The 22,003-nt window shown below is 41.4% G+C and overlaps 2 protein-coding genes across 3 annotated transcripts in view; one reads left to right on the top strand and one right to left on the bottom strand.

Annotated features, from left to right (window-relative positions):
• MCM9 (minichromosome maintenance 9 homologous recombination repair factor) overlaps positions 1-22,003 on the top strand; it is a 55,692-nt gene that overhangs the window by 10,934 nt on the left and 22,755 nt on the right. The window contains exons 7-8 of one of the 2 annotated variants that reach the window (XM_048297922.1): positions 673-792; positions 5,646-6,541. In XM_048297922.1, the coding sequence (XP_048153879.1) occupies positions 673-792; positions 5,646-5,923 (398 nt within the window). In that variant the 3' untranslated portion in view covers positions 5,924-6,541. Of the gene's footprint in view, positions 1-672; positions 793-5,645; positions 6,542-22,003 lie in introns of those variants that run through there. The other variant, XM_048297921.1, reaches the window with a different exon arrangement.
• ASF1A (anti-silencing function 1A histone chaperone) lies at positions 9,474-20,492 on the bottom strand. The gene is made up of 4 exons (XM_048297923.1): positions 20,091-20,492; positions 16,412-16,527; positions 11,770-11,946; positions 9,474-9,913 (listed from the first exon to the last, which is right to left on the bottom strand). The coding sequence occupies exons 1-4, from the start codon at positions 20,197-20,199 to the stop codon at positions 9,701-9,703; spliced, it is 615 nt and encodes a 204-aa protein (XP_048153880.1). The 5' UTR covers positions 20,200-20,492; the 3' UTR covers positions 9,474-9,700.

The raw sequence follows: 22,003 nt of genomic DNA, 5'->3' as shown, positions 1-22,003 counted from the left end.
TGCCATGTGCCAGGTGGCACACAGGTCATAATCTATGTAGGTCATAATAATTTTTAAAAGTATGTCTCTCTGTACAAATACAGGATTTTTGTAATGCTCCAACAGCTAAATAAAGTTACAGACTTTATATTTCAATTGAAGCTGTATTTTGTAAAAAACAGTGAAAAAGTTTTAGAGCACTTTACTCAGAGTACAGCAGCCAAATTATTTACTTCTGTAATTTCACTGTTTTGAAATTACTAAGTTGCGTAACTGTTGGCAAAGAATTAATTAAGCAAAACAACCTGCTGATTTTATTAGTCCATTTTGCAATAATTTAAATAACTGAGTAGTGGAATGATAACTAAAACCTGGTATCCTTCTTTTTCATGTTCAAGAATGAGCTGAGTCTGAGAAATGAGCATTCGAAAATGTAAGAATTCATATTACAGGAAGTGTGTCAAATACCTGCTAATACTTCACAAATACTTAATTGTAAATATTTGTGTCTAGATGACTTTATTAAACAATGTATTTATCACACCCAATAAATAGTGCAGAATTACATATTTTAATATATATATAGTGCTAAATTTTAGGTGAATATGACAAGTATTACTTAATCTGAGCATTTTGTATCGATATTTGTCTGTATATGAACTGTCTGCTCCTACATCCCTGTTCTCCCCCCAGGTGAATCACATCTTCTGTTGGTTGGAGACCCGGGTACAGGGAAATCTCAGTTCCTCAAGTATGCTGTTAAGATTATGCCACGCTCTGTGCTTACAGCGGGAATCGGATCTACAAGTGCAGGTATGTGCTTCTTCAGCTGGAACAGGTTATCTCTTCACTCAAGTATGTTTATATAGAAGCCTTTTATATATATAAACGTATGTGCTCAGGTTGTACGAGCACAGTTGAAGCACAGAACTGCTGTGGGAGCGTATGAGGCCTGATCTGACTCTCTGCAGTCCTGCCCCTTTGTCTGTGTCCCTGAAGGACTGTGATGAGCTTCTAGCAGAGAACCTTACAAGCCTCATCCAGAGGCACATCTCAATTCTTTGCTAGGAGAGTGATCTGGACCTGTATTTTTAGCATTTTCCAGCTATGACAAATATGACATCTTTCCAGAGCTCACACTGTGTGATGGGCTAGCATCATTTGGTTTCTCCTGAACAGATAATCTCCTCTCTTATGTTCTTTTATGTGTTCTGTCTGGGTGCCAGTTTGATTTCTGTTTGCTTTCTGGAAATTTACCCCTGTGTTGAGGAACTATTTCTTACTCATTAAGATGGTTTTAAGATGGTTTCAGAGAGCAAGTGGGTTTTTTTTCTTCTTTTTTCTTCTTTTCTCTTTCTTCCTTTTGTTAAATTTAGGTATGTCCCAGCTAGCTCTGAATGCCAGGCATCTTTGCAAACTCTTCTGGGGACAATGTACAGGGTCAGATTACCTCTGCCAATGAGTTTATATGAACAAATGAGTATACTACTTGTATGTTCAAAATCACAATATAATTAGAGTCAAATCCCAGTGTCTCAGCTAGCATGTGTAACTTGAATATTTCTCAAAGAGTGCTGCTTATCGTTTTATGTCTAGAAAACAGCATTATTTGTACATGGGAGAACCAGAGAATAAATCTTTCCCAGTTCCATAGCTATGTATATACTGAGTCTTCCATAGCTGTGGAAGTGGAACATGATGTTGACCATATACACTCTTGTGTGCAGGGAACTTGTTATGAAACACATATGCCTCTGATTTTCCATTCAAACTGTTAACAAATAGATCTGGAGAGAAGCCAGAGAGAAAATTCTGGCTTAGCATAACCTTTTCTCCACTTTTTGCTCTGTGTTAAGAACTGAGAACAGTCTGGATAATTTCAGATTTGGTAGGGGACTCGCAGTGACCTGGAGTGAAATTTTGCCATGTTATTTCAATGTGACTTTGCCCATTTTTTTAAGTAGTGATTTCCTGTGTCAGCTGCTCTCAGTCTCTGATGTTGCTGTTGCCTTCTTCACCATGTCTCCCTCCCATGCTTCACCTTTCACATGATCTGATTTCCAGCTCAGCCATGATGGCTAGGTTCAAAGACATTTCCCTGAAAACAAATATTGCAGATTATAAGCTTACTGTGGTATATGTGCACTAATGATGTGTGGAGTTTCATCTCATGAAAGGATTGTCTTGGGCCTTTAAGTCATCTATATTTCACTTAAATATTCCTTATTTTTTAAAAAAACTTCTCTCTCAGTCCCTTTCTCCAAAATCTGACAGCAGGTGCACCAAATTTCTACTTTAGAATTCTTCAGGTCCCTTATCACAAGTGAAACTTGAGTGCCTAGCAAGGAATCTTATTAACCCTAGTTTAATTTCAAGGAACCTTTCCATGGCTAGAACTGCTGGACTAAGGTATTAATTTCTAGACCAGGAGTTTGGATGTTGTTCAAATTATTATTTTCTTTGTCTTTCCTGTGCAAGGAGTGTCTTACTTACGAATCTGCTTGTAGCTAGCTTTACCTAACATAGATTTTTGTCAACTTGCTCTCTGTGCAGAAGCTTCAAATTAGTTTGGAAAACTTTAAACTGCTTTACTTTCCTTGTCATAATTGAACACTTTGAATTACCAGTTCCTGCTTTCCCATGAGAGGACAGTCCTAATGCACATTTTTCTCTCCAGTGTACGAATATTAAATCTCTAAGTTTCACTTTCAGCTAGTTCCTTACTGTATATAAAAAGCAGTCTGAACTGCATTTAATTTCTGGCTCTGGGATTACAGTCCACATAGGCCAAAAGACACACCTGAGATTGGGTAAACCCTGAATAATTCCTAAAAGCTGGATCCCTCTTGTAGAGAAAACCGCTGGTATCTAATCAGCCTTTAGTAAGATTCTGTGTGCGGTGACATGTCTTGTGCCCTTTACCCATCTGGTACTCTTTTAGGACACAAGCTATTTAATAAGCATTGAATTAGAATTCTGCATCCGAAACTGTGTCATACCAGTTTTACTTGGTGTTCTGTACAAGCATTTATTTGTACCAGGACAGCGTATTATGTAATTAACATTCTCCTTGTGCCAAAATTCCCTTTCTTTCCGGGTCTACCTTAGGTATCAGGTGCTCTGAGATTCACTGTGATACTTTGTGCCCCTGCAGTATCATGTGCCTGCTGCAGCCCATTAACCTATACAGACGTGACTGGAATTGGCTTGCAGAATTTCAGAAAACAGTGACCTAACTCCTGCAGCTTAATTTGCTGTTGGGCCTCTGCTCTTTCAATCAGGTTCTTGCCTTCCCCTGCACTTTCTAAACAAATTCTGTGCTGTTTTACCTGATTCAGAAAGTACAACCCAGGAGAAAACCCCACTTTCTTGCTGAAGGTTTGTAAGACCTTCATCTTTCCATCTCACCCACAGCCTCAAGTTGCCCACTTGCTGCAAACAGCCCTTACAAGTGACCGATAATTTGTTGTGTGTTTTGAACAAACCAGAACTTTACCTCCTCTCAGTGAATTTCTGACCTTCCTGTTTTATTAAGTTGCTTTCTTGCAAACACTTAGCAGAAATTTTGTTGCGAATTCTCTACAAGTTTAGGACTTATATTGAAGGACCAGGGTTTGTTCCTCCCACATCTCTTCAATGACAGTTGGCAGGCAGACCAACATGCAACAACTCAATGGCAAAAATTTATTTGACCACTGTAGGACTTTGTGATCTGTAAATGAAAGATGGGGGAACCATCTGTCCCACTGTTTCATTCTGTCTACACTGTTTTTTTAAAGGCCCGGTTCATTCTCCCTTACTCGTGTCTCATCTGAGAATCACAGGAAGTCATTCAGCTACCTTTTATTTTTAGAAATTGATACACAGTTTTCCATAAAGATAGAGACTTAGTCAGGCTTAACAAGATCTCTCTAGGGCTTCTCACCTTACTACTGAGTTAAATAAACTGTTTTGCAGTCCCCACAGCCACAGTGCTGCTTATGCATATTTGGATGAGATAATCACTAGTAAGAAAATATTTAATTTACCTCTGGAGCTCAAGATCTGCAGCGATCAAGTGGTGTGCAACAGGAACCAACGCATGCTGGCTGCTGGCAGGTCTGGAGCTCATGGACATCCAGGCCAGAGTCATCCTGCTGCTTGCTGGTGCATATTTGACTGTTCACACTTCTGATTTGCTTGGTGTTGTGTCCTTCTACAGATGGATTTCTTCAAGAATTTTGTGAACTGTATTTAGAACAGCTTGCCTAAAAATCTGGGAGACTATCAGCTGTTTCTCCAGCTCTCCAGTTCTGTATAACATGCCTTTCTGTGTGACGTGCACCCTTCCAGCCTCTCCTCTTAGAGCCTCTGCAGAGCCTTGCAAGTACTGCCTTTTTGCTGGTATTTTGCCATGTCTGTGTTGTTCATATCATGCCAATGGCAGTTTGCTGCTGATTTTCTTTCTTTCCATTGAAGGGAAATGACTCAAGGAGAAACCACGTCTTTTTTTCTTTCATAGTAAGCCTCCTAGCACCTGTCTTTCTTCTGATCCATTAGAAACCAATCCAAAGTCACTGACATGAGCCATCCAGCTGTGGTTATAAATAGAGTACATGGTGTCAGTATCCTGAGGTATTCAAGACTCTGAAACTGGAGATATTTTTCCCTCTGTGTAGATCTCCAAACTGTCCCTGTGCCTTCCCTAGTTGATATAAGCCAAAGTAATGCCAGAAAACCATTTTCCACCATGGATTCATACCCTGTCCCTGATAAAGTTGTTAGTACAGATGCAGCCTTTAGGCCACTTTTCTCTGATCATCACTTCTACCATGGGACTTTTCCTGAATAGTTATCATTGTACATGAAGTATTTTCTATCAGTATGTAACCTGAAAATATTTTCTTGAGAACATGGTTTCACTGGCTGTTCCTTCAACAGCTGGGCCTCAAGTTGGAGAGGTCTTAGCTCTGTAGGAAGTCTGCTAAACTTCTTGGAATGAAATTTGAAGCTGTGATCAAACCTTGTCAGAGACAATCTCTCATTTGTAACAATGTCCCATCTCTTCTTAAGTTCCCTTAATTTCTCCTCAGTAATGCTGTTTCAATATGGCTTTGTCCTGAGAGTTTACCTTGATTATCTGCACGCCAAAGATTATTTAGCCAAGCAGATACATGTCTTCAAAAATTTTAGTTTTTTCATACATCTCTTCATATCTGAAGACCCATTGTTAGGTTGGACAGGAGAAATATCTTGTCATGTTGGTTGAAGGTTTCAGGTCTTACACACTTCTGACACATCCAGGCTGGCCTTCATCAGACTTTTTCATCCTGCTGTTGAAATGGCAGGCATTTCAAGTAGTTGATTTTTGGATGGATAACAGATGTCTTCAGGATTTCCTTTACCATACCATGAAGCCCCTCCTTTCCAGCTTGTATAAGTGTAGGCTTGTCCCACCATCCTAGTCAGACAGGACAAACTGGAGGGTACACTTATTTTGAAAGGTTGGCCTCCGTATCTCATGGGCCAAGGGAGTTTTGGAGGGAGACCGAAGAACTCTGTAACAATTTCTGCCAGCTCAGCCAGTTCTTACCACTGCTGGTAACACAGAGCTGTTGTCTCTTGCATCTGCTGTAGCCCTTGTGCAGCACTCACACCTCTTTCCTCTGACTTTCTCTTGTCTGCAGATAAGCCAGTCACACCCCTTGTGCCATGGACAGCCAAGTACCCAGCCATGCCTCCAAAACTGCATTACCTAAAGCTGGAAATGTTTAAGTGTGTCCTCCTTCCATCTCCTCCTGTAATGGCCTTCTACGTTCCATGTAGAAGCCTCAGGTTTGCCTTTAAGATAGCCTTCCTAGTGCCTCCAGCTGACTCTTCTTTATATCATCTTTGCCTAGACCAAAAATCAAGGAAAAAGCCCTCCATCCATCTTCTCCAGCTCTGCTCTCATCTCACACTATAAGACCAGATTTTAAGAAGCAGAACTATAACTGGAAACGGAAACAGAAATGGGAGGGACTAGGAAGAAGAGTTCCACACAAACTGCCAGCCCTTATATGTAGTTGTCAGTTTTGCTGCATCTTCCTGGCTGGCACTTAGCAGAGCCCCCAACCAGCAACCGCAGCAACAATTAACCCATCATCTCCTGACCAAACTTCTGTGGCTCTCAAAATAAATGAGATAATCTGTACTCTTGCAGACCACTGTGCTTTGAATAAGGAGTAGGGTAGTTACTTGTGTGAAGGATCTGCAGCCATCCAGACACAAGCCAGAAGATTTAGTTAACTTTGCCCTTTTTCTGTCTCTGGTAAATGAGGATTTGCTAGGAGTATACATGCATAGCACTTTTGGGGTTTTTCCTTTTTTCTTCTTACCACTATTTTCAGATGTCAGTGGGCAATCAGTCTAGCTGCAAGTGGCTACCTTTCAGTCTGAGCTGACTTCCAGAAAACCAGCAGCTGAAGCACCAGATTTTTTTGTGACTTTGTCACTCACATCTCAAGAATACAGAGTGTCTGGCAAGCTACAAACTAAGTTACTGTGGTTATTGTAGAGAAGTTCTGAGTTGCTTCATTGTTGAAGATTGGTAGTATGGGTTGGCTTTTTCAGTGGAGCTTTGTAAAGCCACTGAAAAGGTTAAATTTCACTAGTCTCCATTATGATGGAGCTGGAACTATTTTGCATTCTTCAAATTTAAGTGTCATAGTAATTCAGATTGAAGGTGATGCCCTAATAAATCAGTGACTGTAAGCTGAAGGGACACCTTTTTTTCAAGCTAGACATAAAAACCTATAATGTTACCGTGAGATCCACTTACTTCTTTGTACATGAATAACCTCTGATAAGCATTATGACAGTCTTCTGATGGTCTGTCTGTCTGTGATAAAAACACAATGAGATACATCACAAGTTCTGTCAGCAGAATCTGTAGCATTCCTTTGCATCTTGGTGGCCTCTGCAAGTAAAGGTTTTTGGGAAGGTGAATTCATCTTCAACCTTGAAATTGTAATGCTGTGATGTCAGCACTGGTTGGCTGTGTCATGCACACAGACCTGCTGGTCTAAAATGCCCAGAGATCAGGGACAAGCCTTTACAGATGCCCTACATGCATTCTGTCTTTTACTACCACTAAGTTTGTGCTGTGATATTGCCTGAAGTCGCTGGGAGACTGGAAGTTGGTTTCTCATTCTATGTCTCTGGAATGTGATTTTGTCTCAGGAAATGCCATACTCAGTAGGCAGAGTGTATGGACTGCTGAAATCTGGACAAAGTTGCAAAGACCTGAGGCACCCAGCCTCTCAAAAAACATAGAAATGCCATTGATCTTGCAAAGATCATGAGGTAGGGTTGTTTGTCTCCAATTTTCACCAAGCACAGCATTCCTTCTCCTGCTAGTGGTGGGTCAGCTCTATCCAGGCCCCATCAGTGTATCAGGTAAGGTGGTGCCAAACTCTACTGCAGCATCCTGCCACAGTCGAGCTTGAAGTTTATTGCACCCAAGTTCTCATGCACAGATGACTTTTTCCTCCTTAACAATAGAGCTTCACTTTTCCATTCCTCTGAATTAAGTGGTTTGCTGGGTGACATTGTTTTGCTGACTGAATATTGTTGTTGCTTTTGCAATAGCAGCAATATGGTTTGCTTCCATCACTTTGTGGCATATGCTTCTAAAAAGCCTTCATGCTACCAATGGATGGATTCTGGTTACAGCTTGTACTTGGATCATGTTTTCATTTGAATATTCAACAGATGCAAGAGTTTGAGATACTACTACAGTAGCCTTAATTCAAGGCAGACTTCACAAGCCTGTCAATCCTTCAGCAGATAACTAAGTTATTTACATGCTTATATTTATGAGATATCTTAAATAGACATAAATAGAACATAAAGTGCATGAAAAATCTCAAAATGTCACTGCAGACCTAAAAGTTGCAATATAATTGAAAATCAAAGATAAAGTTCACAGAATTTCAGCCCTCAAGTGAAGTAACTGCTAGTTCAGGGAACCAATTCTTTGTGTTAAGTCATACCAGTAAGTGTTAATATTTTTAGATTAAAGTGATAACCAGCAAACAATTAGAGAGATTTTTAAAAGCACATATTAGAACTAGGCCTCCAAATCTTAATGGACTTCATTAATTCATTCATCTACCCTAAATGAGTACTGCTGATTTTCCAGACAAGTAAAACATGTGCATGTACATTCAGATCAGGTCATTCCTTTCCAGTTTAGAAAACACACATTTGAAACACAGAGAATTTCACTAAGGATGTGGAAAGACAGAAGCACTAACTGTCTGGGACATCTTCATCCCCATTAGAGAATGCAGAAAGAGAACAGAAAGCATTCTATTTTTATTCAGAGCTACACTGTCAATCATCATGAAATCTACCTTTTTTTGAAGGGTCGGGAACCTACAAGGGTTCATAATTTGGGCAGTAACTAGTAAATAGTAGAATGAGATTCCTGTAATCTGGCATGACAGATTACAGTTTAAATGCACAGAGTAAATATATAAAGCTAATAAGGATTGGAAGGGAATAACTGAATTGTTAAGTGTCATAATAATGTCTTAAGTCTTTACAGTTTACTGCTTAATTCCTTTTATCTTCCAAGATGCCTCAAGTAATAGGGATGCCCTGAAGCTCTTGCACTAAGTAATGGATTCTTGAGTGTGTCATGCCTGCCACAACAGGGTTTACACCACTGAATAGGATTGCCTTAAAGGCTAGAGAGAAAACAGAGAAGTTTAAAATGCTAAGTGTTTCAAAAAACTGAAAGAAAACATCCAAACTCCTTACTACTAGTGAAAAAGACTACAATAAAGCATGCCTGAAAACAAACATACCAACCAGTAGTGAGACATAATAATCTTGCAGAAGAGCGTTTTTGGGATATTCACACTATTGCTTTTGATACTTAGAATCTTCTAGTAATTGCTTGCATCCTTCCAACCAATTGTGTATGCTGTCAGGGTGGCTGAAAAAGGGTTCTTTCCTGAGGTACCCACCCCAATCCACATGAAACACTGTCCTGAACAAACCACAGGTTTGACTAAACAGCAGCAGCAGGAGATTTAGGAAAAAAAAAAAGTCCTAAAATCCAAGATAGCAGATGGTAAATCTCAATTGCATGCTTTAAGTAACAAGTATGTGCCTTGAAAGGAAAAGAAGCTTGCACCTAAAATTATACCATGCTGTCTGCTTTCAGATCAAAAGGAGATTTTTGGACTTTTTTGTTTGTTAATAGGAGATACTTTTTTCTTTGCACTTCATCTAATGACAGTTTTGTTCTTAAGATGCTATCAAAGGGCACTTTATATTTGGCAATCTGGATAGCAGAGATGAGGACATGGCATTATTCCTTCATTTTGCCTGAATGTTTTAACTTTTAAACTTTTTTTTAGTTTTTAAGAGTGCTTACAAAATAAGGGGGTAGGGGAGAGAATACATATACTTTAATCAGGTTTGGTTTAGACCACATAGAATAACACATTAGAAAAAAAAGGCAATTACTTAAAAATAGTTGTATTTATATTCCACAATCTGCTCAAATACTGTTTGTTGGGGTTTTTTTTGGTTTTTTTTTTTGTTTTGTTTTTTTTATAAACTTTCTACAGGATGTTTTAAAACAAGTTCTTCACATTGCTTCAACTATGTACTTATGGAATTTGAGGGAAATAGTTCTGGTTGTTTTTACAGTTTAACACATATACAGTACCAAAAGGATGGTGGTTAGTCACATGCAGTCCATATGAGATTCTAACATAACATTTAGTGAATTTTCTGATGTTGACCACCCCTTTGATGCTGAAGGTAATGCATCTGTGGAAAGCAGGGACTGTAGATTTGGGTTACTGCTCTCTGCATCTTCCAGTTTTTCAGTGTTGTCCTCCCAATTAATGTGGAATCTTGTGACTCTGGGATTAGATGCCAAAATATTCCTTTGAAGCTGGGAAAGAAGAAAATATATGGATTGTAATGTGTACGTCTCAAACTGCAGTTCATATGCATAGAGATTTTTTCCTTTTAGTCCCTATAGCCTTGTTTGTGTAAAACAATTTGTTTAAAAAGGGAATTGACATCAATGTGAATCTATAGCTACTACCTATGGATCAGAAATGTGCTTACAGTACCCCCACTTATTCATCTTCCCTAATATTCTACTCAGCAAAGTAACCACTTTCTCAAGAGAATATTTTAACTGTTCCACAAGGTGAAAACCGTGAAAGAGATCCACAAGTAAAGTGCAAGTGTTTATTATTTTATCCAGCTTTTAGTAAAGCAAATAACTTCTACCCCCACAAGGATTTTGCAAACCACAGTACTTCATCAAATGTTGCATCAACTTGATGGTATTTGCAATACCTCTCAATTCTATCACCTTCTCATCTTCATTTAAAAGTACAACCTTATCCTTAAACTACCAAACTTCAGACTGATTTCATTAAGAGGATTTATCCACTGAAGTTTTAAAGTAAAAATACTTATATTTGGAAGATACTAACACTGTGGCAGTGGACATGATTAGTCATCTATCTTATTCTCATGGCTGGCCTTCATTTTCCTTTGAAAAGATACTGTATTTATGTATGCAGCAAAAAACCAAAATGCTCATTTTCTCTTTATTTTGAAAAGGGGTGAAAGATTATAGAGTTACCTGGAGGATGGCAACTTAGCGCCAGTGGACACTCACTATGACAGTTTAGACTGATCACAGGAAAGGTGTGCTTTGTTGGTTTTATTCTCCAAGAAAGTGTACTCTCATTAAGTATTTCCTGACCCCTTATGCAAACTAAAAAGAGCATTTATTTTTTAGAACCTCATAGCGCTTATTACCCATTAATTAATCACTTTAATAACCTTCTTGTGCATTTCCATTTTGTCTCAAAGTCACATTAAGGACTCTGTGTACAAATATATGATAGCTTTTGCTGTTCTTTTTCATAGGAGCAAAGCTAGCTTTTTATATGAGCAGAGAATGAAGACAAGTAGTTCTAGGCATTCTAAATTCAAGTACTTAAAGGGAGTCACCATTTTGGCATAGACAACCAACATAACAAGTTATGTTTTAAAAGAAACAAGTGAAGAAGAAAGGAACATACCCAAAGTTTAGGAATCCTCAAACTTAACTGTAATTTTGACAACATATTTAGTATCTGATCCCTGAAAATTAAGTTAAGCATAGAAAAAACATACTATTTCACTTCATCTTTTAATTCTAGTCCTGGTTTAATTGCTACTATGAAGGAGGTATGTTTTTATAACTTAATCCTTATACTTCCTTTGTCAAATTATCCATTCATCAGATAATCATCCAACCAGGCTACCCATGTTCTCTCATTTTACACCTAACTTGTTCCTCAGTTTGTTTGTTGAAGTTCTGCAGAAACTGCAGCTCTGGCACTAGAACACCTGAGTAACAACTATAGTAAATTAATATCTACAACTTAGTTCCAGGTTGATGGGCCTAGAAAAAACATTATTCTGTTTTTCTGAAAAACAGAGCCACTTTGTAACAGTGGTGCAGTTGGAAATAAATCCAACCGTTTATTTCACAGTCAGTGTGAAAGTACAGCCAAGGCTTCAAGATGGTGGAATTTTTGATGGTTTCTCAGTATTACCTAAATTTATGACAACTACATGGCACTTGTAGTTTGTCCCCCCAAGTATTTTCCATTATTTGATGCCTCATTATTCCATGCACTTTATGAAATCAAATTACAAAATGGGGTTTGGGTTTGTTTCTTAAAAACCTCTTTCTACAAGCATGCCTCTTATATGTGACTAAAACAAAACATGCCTTACCTTAGAAAAATCTGGCTTTACTGGTGGATTCTCTCTCAGTTCTGTTTCCGTATATTCATTGTTTACATAGTAGCCGACTCTAATAAATTCTTGACCTCGGTAAGTGCATGTAATTAGCACAACTGTTACACCTACTGCATCTGCATCTGGAATAAGCCCTGGGTTAGGTGCATCAGCCTAAATGTGAAAGGGAAAGATAAATTAAAATTGATACCACATGCCTACCTAGCAGGGGAATCTCAAGTAGCGTGTTTCAGCAGCTAAGTAGTGACTATATTTAAAATTGTTCAAGTTAACCAGAAAATAACTGCTTTCACAACATCAACCCTAGATTTAGAACACCATCCTCTAAAGACAGAATTAGAATGCAGTAAAATTGTTTGCTGACATTTCTTATGGGCAATTGGCCAGGCTTGATCCACAACTGCTTTTAAATATATGATCAGCTGAACCATTGTTCAAACAGGGGTACCAACATCACTCCACTTCTACAGTGCCAATGTTCTCCAGCCCATCTTGGTAATTTAGTAGAGCAAGATTATTTTCTTGTATACCCTCAAGGTTGAATTGGTCTGTATGTGTGTTCTTAACAAGACTAAATCCTTAAAACTACAGACTGCAAGTTACACTTCAGCAAGAAAAGGGATGGGCTATGGTAAGGTTTGTGCTGTTCCACAGATTCCTAGGAAAGGAATGAAGTACTTTTTCTGGCTTCATTCCTGACACCTATGTTCGTTAAAATTTATGCAGTTAAATGCATCATCTCTCTAAGACACCTGAACATTTTCAGCCAGTATGCAAACCTAATAAGCAACTGATAAAATCTTCCTCAATGTCCTTACTTACTATGGCTCTGCAGTTACTTATCAATAAAATTTGCCTCGTAAAATGTGGCTCACATCAGTCCCTTAAAATGCCTCCTAACTACCACATATATTGATAAAATGTGATGCCTGATTCTGCTGTAGGATTTAAAGTAACCAATCCAGGCACAGTAAAACAGCTTCATATTTACAATTCCACATGAAGATCTGAAGTCAACAATGAACACCCATGTTGCAAGAACAAGTTGGTATTAGTAATATATGTTCAGATGGCTTGGGTGTAACAAACCTTGCCCAAGGACAGAGGATGAATGGAATTAATTCCTGTTGTCCCTCTCATCCCTACTTTTCTGTAGCATTTATATGCTCCAGCATGGTGAAATTTGGGAGCTACTGCTCATGCAGCACTGGCTTCTACTCTTTGCCACTTCAATTCTAAGCCTTTAAAGCAGTCTAGCTTTTTGTGAAAAACAGTAGGCACTTTGCAGAAGAATTAGATGAGTCAGACCTCTCAGGTACAAATACACCAGAGGGAGGAGAAGAAACCAGGGAATCAAGTAGAACTCATCTTCCTCCAGCTCTGAAGGAAATAGAAAATAACTGAATGGCTTTACAACTAGCATAGGGGAATGGAAAAGATGGCCAAAGAACAGAACAAATGCTTGAGGAAATCACAAGAACTGCCAATACAGATTAAATCACTGCTGTAATTCAGTAGTCTTGTTCTAACAGTGCCCAGAACTGTTTGATCAGTTTAAATTCCACGGTAATGGGCAACAAAAGGACCATGTTCCATTTAACTCCCCATTAAACTCAATTCACATTCTAATGTAGGATCTTAGTTTTCCAGGTTTCCACTGTCATTTTCTGTCTTGTAATATCCTATGACACAGTTCTGAACCCACAGAAATACTCTGTTCTAATCCTACTTATCTCTCAAGCATTGTTTTGCTGCATGAAAAAGACACCGAAGACTGTTTAAAACAGTTCTCAAATTTCCAACTTCCTTTTTTAGTCAAACCTCTTAATTACTCAGGAACCAAAGATCATATACAGGTGGAAAAAAAAGAGAAGAGCTTGGTATGACCAAATGATAAATAAGCAGATTACCTGCAAACAGATATTTTGGTGGGCAGAGGCAGTATATTAATTTTTGCATAAAAATCACTGTCTTAATATGCCATTCTTAAGCTATAATTTACTTAAGAATTTTATGAAATCAGCCTGTGTATATGTTACCTTGAATTATCTTGCTTTTCAACATGATATTTATTCACACAGCTATTACTGCAGAGTAGGTAGCAAAGGTTATATGCCCACTTAAGGATAGTAAATTATTTATGTGCTTATATGCTCAAAAAGAAGTTTCTGTGATTTTATTACAAATTCCCAAGAGAACAGAGAAGGAATCTGGTTTCACTACATGTATCTTAGCATTCAGAAACAAATAAGCCAAGCTGTGGGCCTTTACTATTGAAACCCCTTTTAAATGTAATGTTTTGGGGTTTTAAAACAAAAAGCTGCTTTTATAAGTCTGAAAGCACAATAATTATCCATCTTTTTGTAAGGCTGAATTCCCAACAAGATCCACATCATCTTTTCATCTAAGGTATTTTTGTCATCCTTGGTAATCTGTGTGGTACTCCATTTTAGTTGCTATTTCAGCCATTTTCCTATCTAGAAAAATCTACAGCAGATTATCTGAAAATTTTACACTCCTCTGCAAAGGTCCTTTCCTTAAGCTATTCCCCAGGAAAACAATCTCCTTTCTTTCTATCACGTGCCTCCTGCAGTTCTGTGCTGTGCCCCATTCTTGCCTTCCCTTGCTTGTTTTCTCCATATCCTAGGCTGCTTCAGCTTGGTGAATAAAATTGCTTCAGTCATCAGCAAAGGCTTCTTGTAGCACTTTGGGTTTTGGTGGTCTCCTGTGTACACATGAGCCGAGTCCTACCCTCATCTGAAATCCAGAGCCTTTGAAGCATAATATACCCAGGCCCAACAGTACTTCCATAAGAAATAAAAAGGATATTTTAACAGAAGGAGTCTCTTACAGGACCTACTCCAATATAAGCAAATCTACACATCTCCTCCTAATTTAGCTGTAGTGTCATTTATAACCAGAATACAATTGCTGACTCCATTCTACAGAAACTGCAGGACCAGTAAATTTAATTTGAGACCTTCCCAATCATACAGCTAAAACATGCCTTTTTAGGCACCTGCTTCCTGCTCCTTCCCATCACCATCAACAATGAATCTTCAGACCTTTGATTGAGAGCAGCGCATCTTTTAAATCAGAAATGTAAATGCCAGCTGATTTCCCCACATACAAACACAAGGGAGCCCCTTTGAGAGCAATAGAGGATCACCTATTTCTGACCAATTAATGCCATAGGCTATAATGGCTTGATAATGGAAAAACCGTTAATAAATGATGCATTTGTTACACATCTGCTTTATTTCTACTGTGGAAAAATTAGGCCTGGCTCCAAAACCAAACAGAAATGTTTCAACATTGATTTGCATGTATGTGGTTGATAAGTGCAACCTCCAGTCTAATCCTATTCCTTTAAGGAAAAAACCAAAACAAAAAAGCCCAGAATAAGCAAACAAACAAAAACCCCCAAAATCCCAAACCAACCACCTTTCCTGGAACTTACAGGATTAATCAGGATGCCTCAAAAATGCTGATATTATTTTAAACCAGTTACAGTAGCCATGAGAAATAAGGGAGTGTATTCATCAGCACTTTGGGGTTTTTTAATGCTCATACTTCAGCATGCATTTGCCATTAGTTAAGTGAATTTATAGTATTTGGGAAAATAGCAGGATTTTTATAAAATAAGATACACTCAGTTTCTATCTGATGTTTCATCCAATGGATTTTGCTCTCAGTTTACAAGAAAATTCTAGTATTTCTTAGAGAAAAATGTGTTAGTTTTAATACAAATTATAGGTTTGAATAAAAAAGAACAGAAAACCCCCACCACCACAAAATATGTATTAAAAAAAAGCTTCTGAAAGAATTCAGGCAAGTCTGCTTCAGGATTTCCCCACCCCGCCTCTCACTGAGTTAAAATGGAAACAAGACTAGGCCAGTAAGCCCCATTTTAGTGCTGCTCTTTCCCTGTTTTCTTTTCCTTCATTATTCCTTATTAACTTTTGGCTTTAACAGCAGTATTTTATAGGACTGTCACATGCTCTAGACTTTTTTGCAGTCTTGATCTACACACTTGTGTCCTAAATGCCTCCCATTTACCACTGAATTTCTATCTTCATTTTAGAAAGCACTAAATATTTTTTTTAGTATTTTGTTATGATTTAGCATGCTTAGCCAAACATCACAGTTTAACATGAGTCCTGCCAAACAGAAACCAACTTCTTCATTGTTCTGGCTGAGTTTTACAATTAGTTTGTTGGCCTGATCCTCTGAAGGCGTTGTCTACGTTAATCTAGTGCTCCTGATTGTCTGAAACTGCCACCAGTGGCAGAAGAGGTGAGCCTGATGGTGCTGGTGTAAACCAGGCAACTGGCACTGCTGATTACGAGCCAGACTGGTTAAAATTATCAGTAGCTGTGGGAACTGTGCTTATATCACTAATTATTGATACCACAAATAAAAAAATATAACCAAGAAATATCAGGGGCAAGGAGTACAAGCTCAAGAACAGACTTTAAAGGAAGGTATAGCATTCCTGAGGAGCTCACTGAAATATTTTTTCTAACTTACCATTGTTTTTCAAGTGTCTCTTAGTTTGATGCAGTTATTCCTAAACAAATTAGCACAACTCTTTTAGAAACCGTTAAATCAAACTTACCTGAAATACAAACATGTGTCTGCCTGCAGGAACAGGTCCAACTAAAACAGAGTCTAACACCTGATCATACTCTTCACTTTCAGCTGAACCCACATAAATTATTTTCCATTCCAAATCTACAGAGAAAAAAAAAAAAGAATAAAATAAAAAACAACAAACATTATTTATCATTATAGTTAGGGGTCTTCCACTTTCACCCATCTACAGTTTTGCATAGCCTAAAATTGCTTCTTTGGCAACAGGCCTAAAATAACAAGGACCTGTCTTCATCAGGGAAATTTACTGATGCCTGACCCTGTCCTCATGAACCAGATCATCCCACCTTCTCTCTCTAGTCACTTGTACCACAGGAATCCCTCTATTTTCACACTGAGGTTAATTTTCAAATTTTATACAGAGAACAGAGCCCTTTTACTAACTGGGAGCTGTGTTGAACATCTTCTCAAAGTCTGTCAGAATGGCTGCAGCAGAGGGATGATGCCTGTAACTCATCACATCCTTGAATACTGACTAACCTCCCAAAAGCAAAATTCCCACCTTCCACATAAATACCTCACAGCTTAAATTACACAGATCATGCAAAGTAGTTAACTGAGTAAGGAAACCCACTGGGTAAGCTCCAGGCACACTAACTGTATGCCCCCATTCCTTCTCCTGTCACTTGTGTTACCCAGGAAGTACATAAAATTGTTACAGCATGATTTCACCATATTCTTAAAGATAGTGGTGCTTGGATTTTATCTACATGCTGAGATGGAATTCTAGGGAAAAAAAAAAAAATCCAGTGTAGCATTTTGCTTCTTAAAGTAATGCACTAAACCCCAACATTTATTACAATTCAGTTTTTTCTAACTCAGCTTCTCCCCCACAGATGTTTTGAAGTTGAAAGTGCAAATTAGCCCAAATTAGCTCTTCCTAGGTCAGCTTTTCACCTTCCCTTTTTGATTCAAAACCAATATTCATTTACACATGTGAAACTAATCTTGCAAGACAGATTTTGGGGTTTTTAAACAAGAGGAAAAAAAAGATCACCATTACAAAAAACTGTAACTAACGCTTCTTTTCTTAATTAGCTGTTGTTTCAGAACTATACCTTAAAAACTTACACGGTGTGTTTCTTTTCTTTCCCCCTTGTGAACAATACTCTGAGATTGCCTTTGCAAAAGCACAAACCTGTACCCTATTACATTAACTTGATTAGTATACTCAGCAAAATCCAAAGGTCTCCCTCATGGATTCTGGATGCAGGAATGGAATTTAAGCATAGAAAAAAAAAAATTAGCACTTGAACAGAACTTGGCTGCTTTAAGATTGCAACTCTCTTTCCTCACTAGTGAATTCTTCTTGCTTATTTTGTTTACCATCAAGGCAGGTTTTGCGGGTTTAACTATCATAATAAACAGGGCTTGGGAAGGGATTTTACTCCTCTGTACAACACAGCACAGTTGCCCAGGTACTGTATCAGAGGTTTTATTTACCTTTTGAGCACGAAGTACTAGCTGTTGCCAGTATTGCAGGGTATTCATCCAGAATAATTAAGGAGCTTTCTTGTCTGGATCTGAGGACAAGTTAATACTTACAAGAAGTGAGGACTTTTAGGCTAAACTGCTTAAGATTATCACACTATCCTGTGCCATTATTCTAGTAGAATAGTATAAAGCTCATTCTAAACAACTACTAGTATTTACTGCTAAAACAGGCTTTTTAAAAATAAGTGTCTTGTAAAATAACTATTTAAGTATCTTGATACAGAACAACAACTTTAAGAAAGAAAGGGCTGGAGTTAATGGATTTAATTTTAGGATCAGTGTTGCAGAGGATGGGCTGAAAACAGCACAGTGAACAGACATTAGTACAGGAAAGCTAAGGAAATGACTTTTCATCAAGTATACAAAGGCTGTGTTTAATCTTATTTTTAAATGTGAAAGATAGCAGTGCTCATCCCTAATTTATCCTATAGTCTAACTTGCATATTAGTGGGGGAAGGGAACTGAGAATTCTGCTTTGGACCATTCTATAATTCTTCTCATCACAACCGTCCAGGATTAACTTTAACATAAATCCAGAGTGTGAGGAGCACATCGCATACAGACAGCTGTGCACAACTGGAAGGAAAAGTCTAACACCTTGCACAGAGTCCCTGTGACGGGTACTGCCACCTGCCATAGCAGTTGTCACGGAGGGGGTCCGATGCTGCACCTCGGATGGGGCCAGGTTGACTGGAGAGATCCAGCCAGCAACGTGGCGACCGACGGGCATGGAGCACAGCTCCAGCTACTGCGTCGGTCAGTTGCAGTAGGGCAGGAGACAGGCGGCGGAGGCCTAGAGGAAATCCCTGGCTCAGGCGAGACTTCCTCTAAAGTTCCCGCCACGGGGCCGTCCCTCCCTCCCTCCCTCCCTCCCCGCGCTGTCACCATCTCGCCGCCACGCACGAGTTACGCGCTGCTGCAGAGGCAGGCGGAGTGAGGCGAGTTAAACCGCAGCGACAGCGAGCCTGCCAGGGCACCTTAGCCAGGACAGCACCCAACTCCCCTTCTCCTCAGCCCTGCCCTCGCCCCTCCGCACGAGGGGCTCCCTGGCGACCAGCCGGAGCTGGGCTCTGCCGAGTGCCAGCCAGGCAGTGTCCTCTTCCGCTCACAGGCAGCCCAGCCGGGCGGCCTCCTCCTGCTCCCGGCGCAGCAGCCGCTCACGGCCCGCCGGCGGGCGGGAGCGCCCCGCATGCCCTCCTTCGCCCCGAGCCGTTCGAAACTCCCGCCCGCGGGCCGACGCGCAGCCTCTCGGGGCGCGTCCCGCGGCCGGCCGAGGGGCGGCGCTGCGGAGCGCGGCCGGGGCGAGGGCGGCTCGCGGCCCGCCCGGCTCGGGGGGAAGGCGGGAGTGCGGCGGGAGCGGAGCGGCGGCCCCGGCTCAGGACGGGGGTCTCCGCGGGGCGGCGAGGCCGGGGCCGCCCCTCGCCCGCTGGTGGCGGCCGGTAACTTTCGAGTGACTTCCAAAAATAGTGGCAGACGGGCGGCCCCCTCCCCCCCGGCGGGGCTCCCGGAGCCAGCGCTCTGCTCCGAGCCGTGCCCCCGGGCCCCGCGCACCGACCGCAGCTGCCCGCTGCCGGCACGCGGGGCCGGCCAGCCAGCCAGCCCGCCCCTGCTTCCCACCGTGATTTTTTAATTTTTTTTTTTTTTTTTCTTAGTACTAAAATGGAGCACGAGGCCAGCAAAACGCATCCCCGCGGAGCGTTTTCCGCGCTCTGAGTACCGCCGGGGCTGCACGCGCAGCATCCCGTGTGCCCGCGGGGATGCGCGGCCGCCGAGCCCGGTTCAACCCTCCTCTCCTCCCGCTCGCTCCCCCCACGCACACACAAAGCTGGCAACATGGCTACCTCCACTCTAACAAGTTCCTCGCAACTTGCGGCAGCTCGCCGCCTCGCCGATGGCGGGGAGAGGCGGCGGGCCCGGCTCGGCGCCCAGGGCGGGCGGACGCCGCCAACTTTCCCCGGCGCCGGGCTCGGCGGGAGCGGCACATCCCCTCGCCCGGCCGGCACATCCCCTCGGCTCGGCACGGCGATGCGGCCGAGGTGGAGAGACTATTAAATTGTAGGCGCAGGCCTGTGCAAAGTTTAAGCCTTAAATGCCCCGAGCTCAGAGCCCGGGGTTGCAAAATCCGTATCGGGGAGAAAAATTCTACTCACCTTCAGACAGGTCCTCTATGCATTCGAATGTGATTTCGAACTGGAAAGGATTGTAGAAAGGAGAAGGATTATCCAACACCACTACATTGTTCACCTGAACCTTTGCCATATTTTGGAAAAAAACACAAACAATAGGCAGAGCGTGTTAACGCCGCGCACTAAAGTCCTCCGTGCCGGGCCCCCGCACCGCACAAGCCCCGCGCCGCTGCCCGAGCGAAGCTGCAGGGCGGCGACTTCCACAAACTTTTTTTTTTTTTTTCGCCCCCCCTTTTATTTACACCGGGAACGCTCCACACTGTTCGCCGCTTTCCCTATTTCGCTCAACTACAGCCCATTCTGCCCCTGCTCGCCGCCAGCGCCCGCCCGGATTGGCCGGTCGCCGAGCGAGGGCCCTCCCTCCGCGGGCACGGCGGGCACCGAGCGCCGGCCAGAGCGGCCTCCGCGCGCGCCCGCCCCGCGCCGCCCCCGCCGCAGCGCCCCCGCCCGGCGCGCGCCGGCAACGGCCGCCGGCAACCGCCAGCGCCGTGGGGGGCGGGGCCGGGGGCGGGGCCGGGGGCGGGCGGTGAGCCCGGCGAGCGTGAAGGAGCAGCGGAGCATCTGCTTCTCTGATTTCCAGGAAAAGGACCGAGAGCTTATCTACAGCCGGTTTTTGTTTTGTTTTGTTTTGTTTTGTTTTCCTGCATGCATTAGAAAGATTAAAATCCAGGCAAGGGGAAAATCAGAAGGGAAGATCTTACCAAGCAACCAGTCAGATCTCCTTTCATGACCAAGAGGGACTCTGTACATTAGTTCAAAAGCTGTTGCCTTGCAATGATTTTATTTAAAAGAAAAAATTAAATCTTAAGATGTGACTTTACTTCAGTCGCTGGCATATAACTTATGGGACTATATTTATCCTGCCTACCACAATAATTTTTATTAAAATTGATAAGGTTTAGATTCATATGTAGAAGATGCTTCTTTTTTCAGTGTATTATATTTAAAGTTGTGAACCATATGAGCTGAAGAAGAAATTAATTTCCTTTCAAAATCTTCATCCTCTGCAAGTTGCAAACAATGTAAGACCACATCCAGCTTGGAAGTGCCCTAAGCTTAAAATTGAGGCTGGAAGAACAGTAGGGAAAAATATCATAATTAAATTAGAATTGTGGGTAGAACAGGGACAAAATATAATCTTTTGTCCATTCACTTCAGGCAAAAAGTTAAAGAAGTGCTGTATGTCAAGACAAAAAGCTGGTTGCAACTAGAGCTCCTTTTAAAGTTTTATTTAACCTTATTTACAAAATGGAAGATTGACAAGTATTTAAAAGAATCCTAAGTGGGTTTTTATATTCTAAGAGTGTGCAGTATTGTATAAACAGCAACTGCAATGCTGGCTGCTTGGGAAGAGTGAAAAACTACTCTCAGTCCTGCATTCATGATGAAATTGTTCCCAACACCTCCCAGAACAAGCACCTTTGCTGTCAGAATGCACAAAACTAGTCTAATCAAACAGGAAGGTGCATTGGGCTTTTGACATCCCCTAAATAAGCATGAAAGCAGTGGTTCACTTACAGGCTAAACCATCTTGCCCATGAGGCTCCACCATGTGCCATGGGACACGTCCAGTTTGGGGCCATTTCAGCTCTTTGGTTTTTTGTTATGCTTTGTTTGGTGGAGTTTTTTTCCTGTTTCTGTGCTGATTGTGCTGGGTGCTGGTGCGGTCCCAGGTGCCAGAAGCATCCCTAGTTCAGGGCAGTGGGGCTGGCAGTGGTGCCAGGCTCGTGAGCCTGACCCTGCAGCCCACGGCAGTGACCTCTTGGCCAATGGCAGCACGCTGGGATACAGCACCTTGCTGGCTGGGGAGCCCCCTGAGCAAAGCAGGGTTTGCTGGTGGGGTGCTGGATGCCCCGGGTGGGATGGGCTGTCTGCAT

The sequence above is a fragment of the Corvus hawaiiensis genome, chromosome 3 (assembly GCF_020740725.1).
Source record: "Corvus hawaiiensis isolate bCorHaw1 chromosome 3, bCorHaw1.pri.cur, whole genome shotgun sequence".
NCBI classification, from domain to species: domain Eukaryota; kingdom Metazoa; phylum Chordata; class Aves; order Passeriformes; family Corvidae; genus Corvus; species Corvus hawaiiensis.
This window is presented reverse-complemented; position numbering and strand designations above follow the sequence as displayed.

Excerpts from the sequence above, each read along its gene's own strand:
- ASF1A (XM_048297923.1), bottom strand. The coding sequence starts at position 20,199 with ATGGCAAAGGTTCAGGTGAACAATGTAGTGGTGTTGGATAATCCTTCT. Across the intron at positions 11,947-16,411 it reads GACACATGTTTGTATTTCAG|GCTGATGCACCTAACCCAGG; the intron begins GTAAGTTTGATT and ends TTTCACATTTAG. Across the intron at positions 9,914-11,769 it reads TAAAGCCAGATTTTTCTAAG|CTTCAAAGGAATATTTTGGC; the intron begins GTAAGGCATGTT and ends CTTCTTTCCCAG.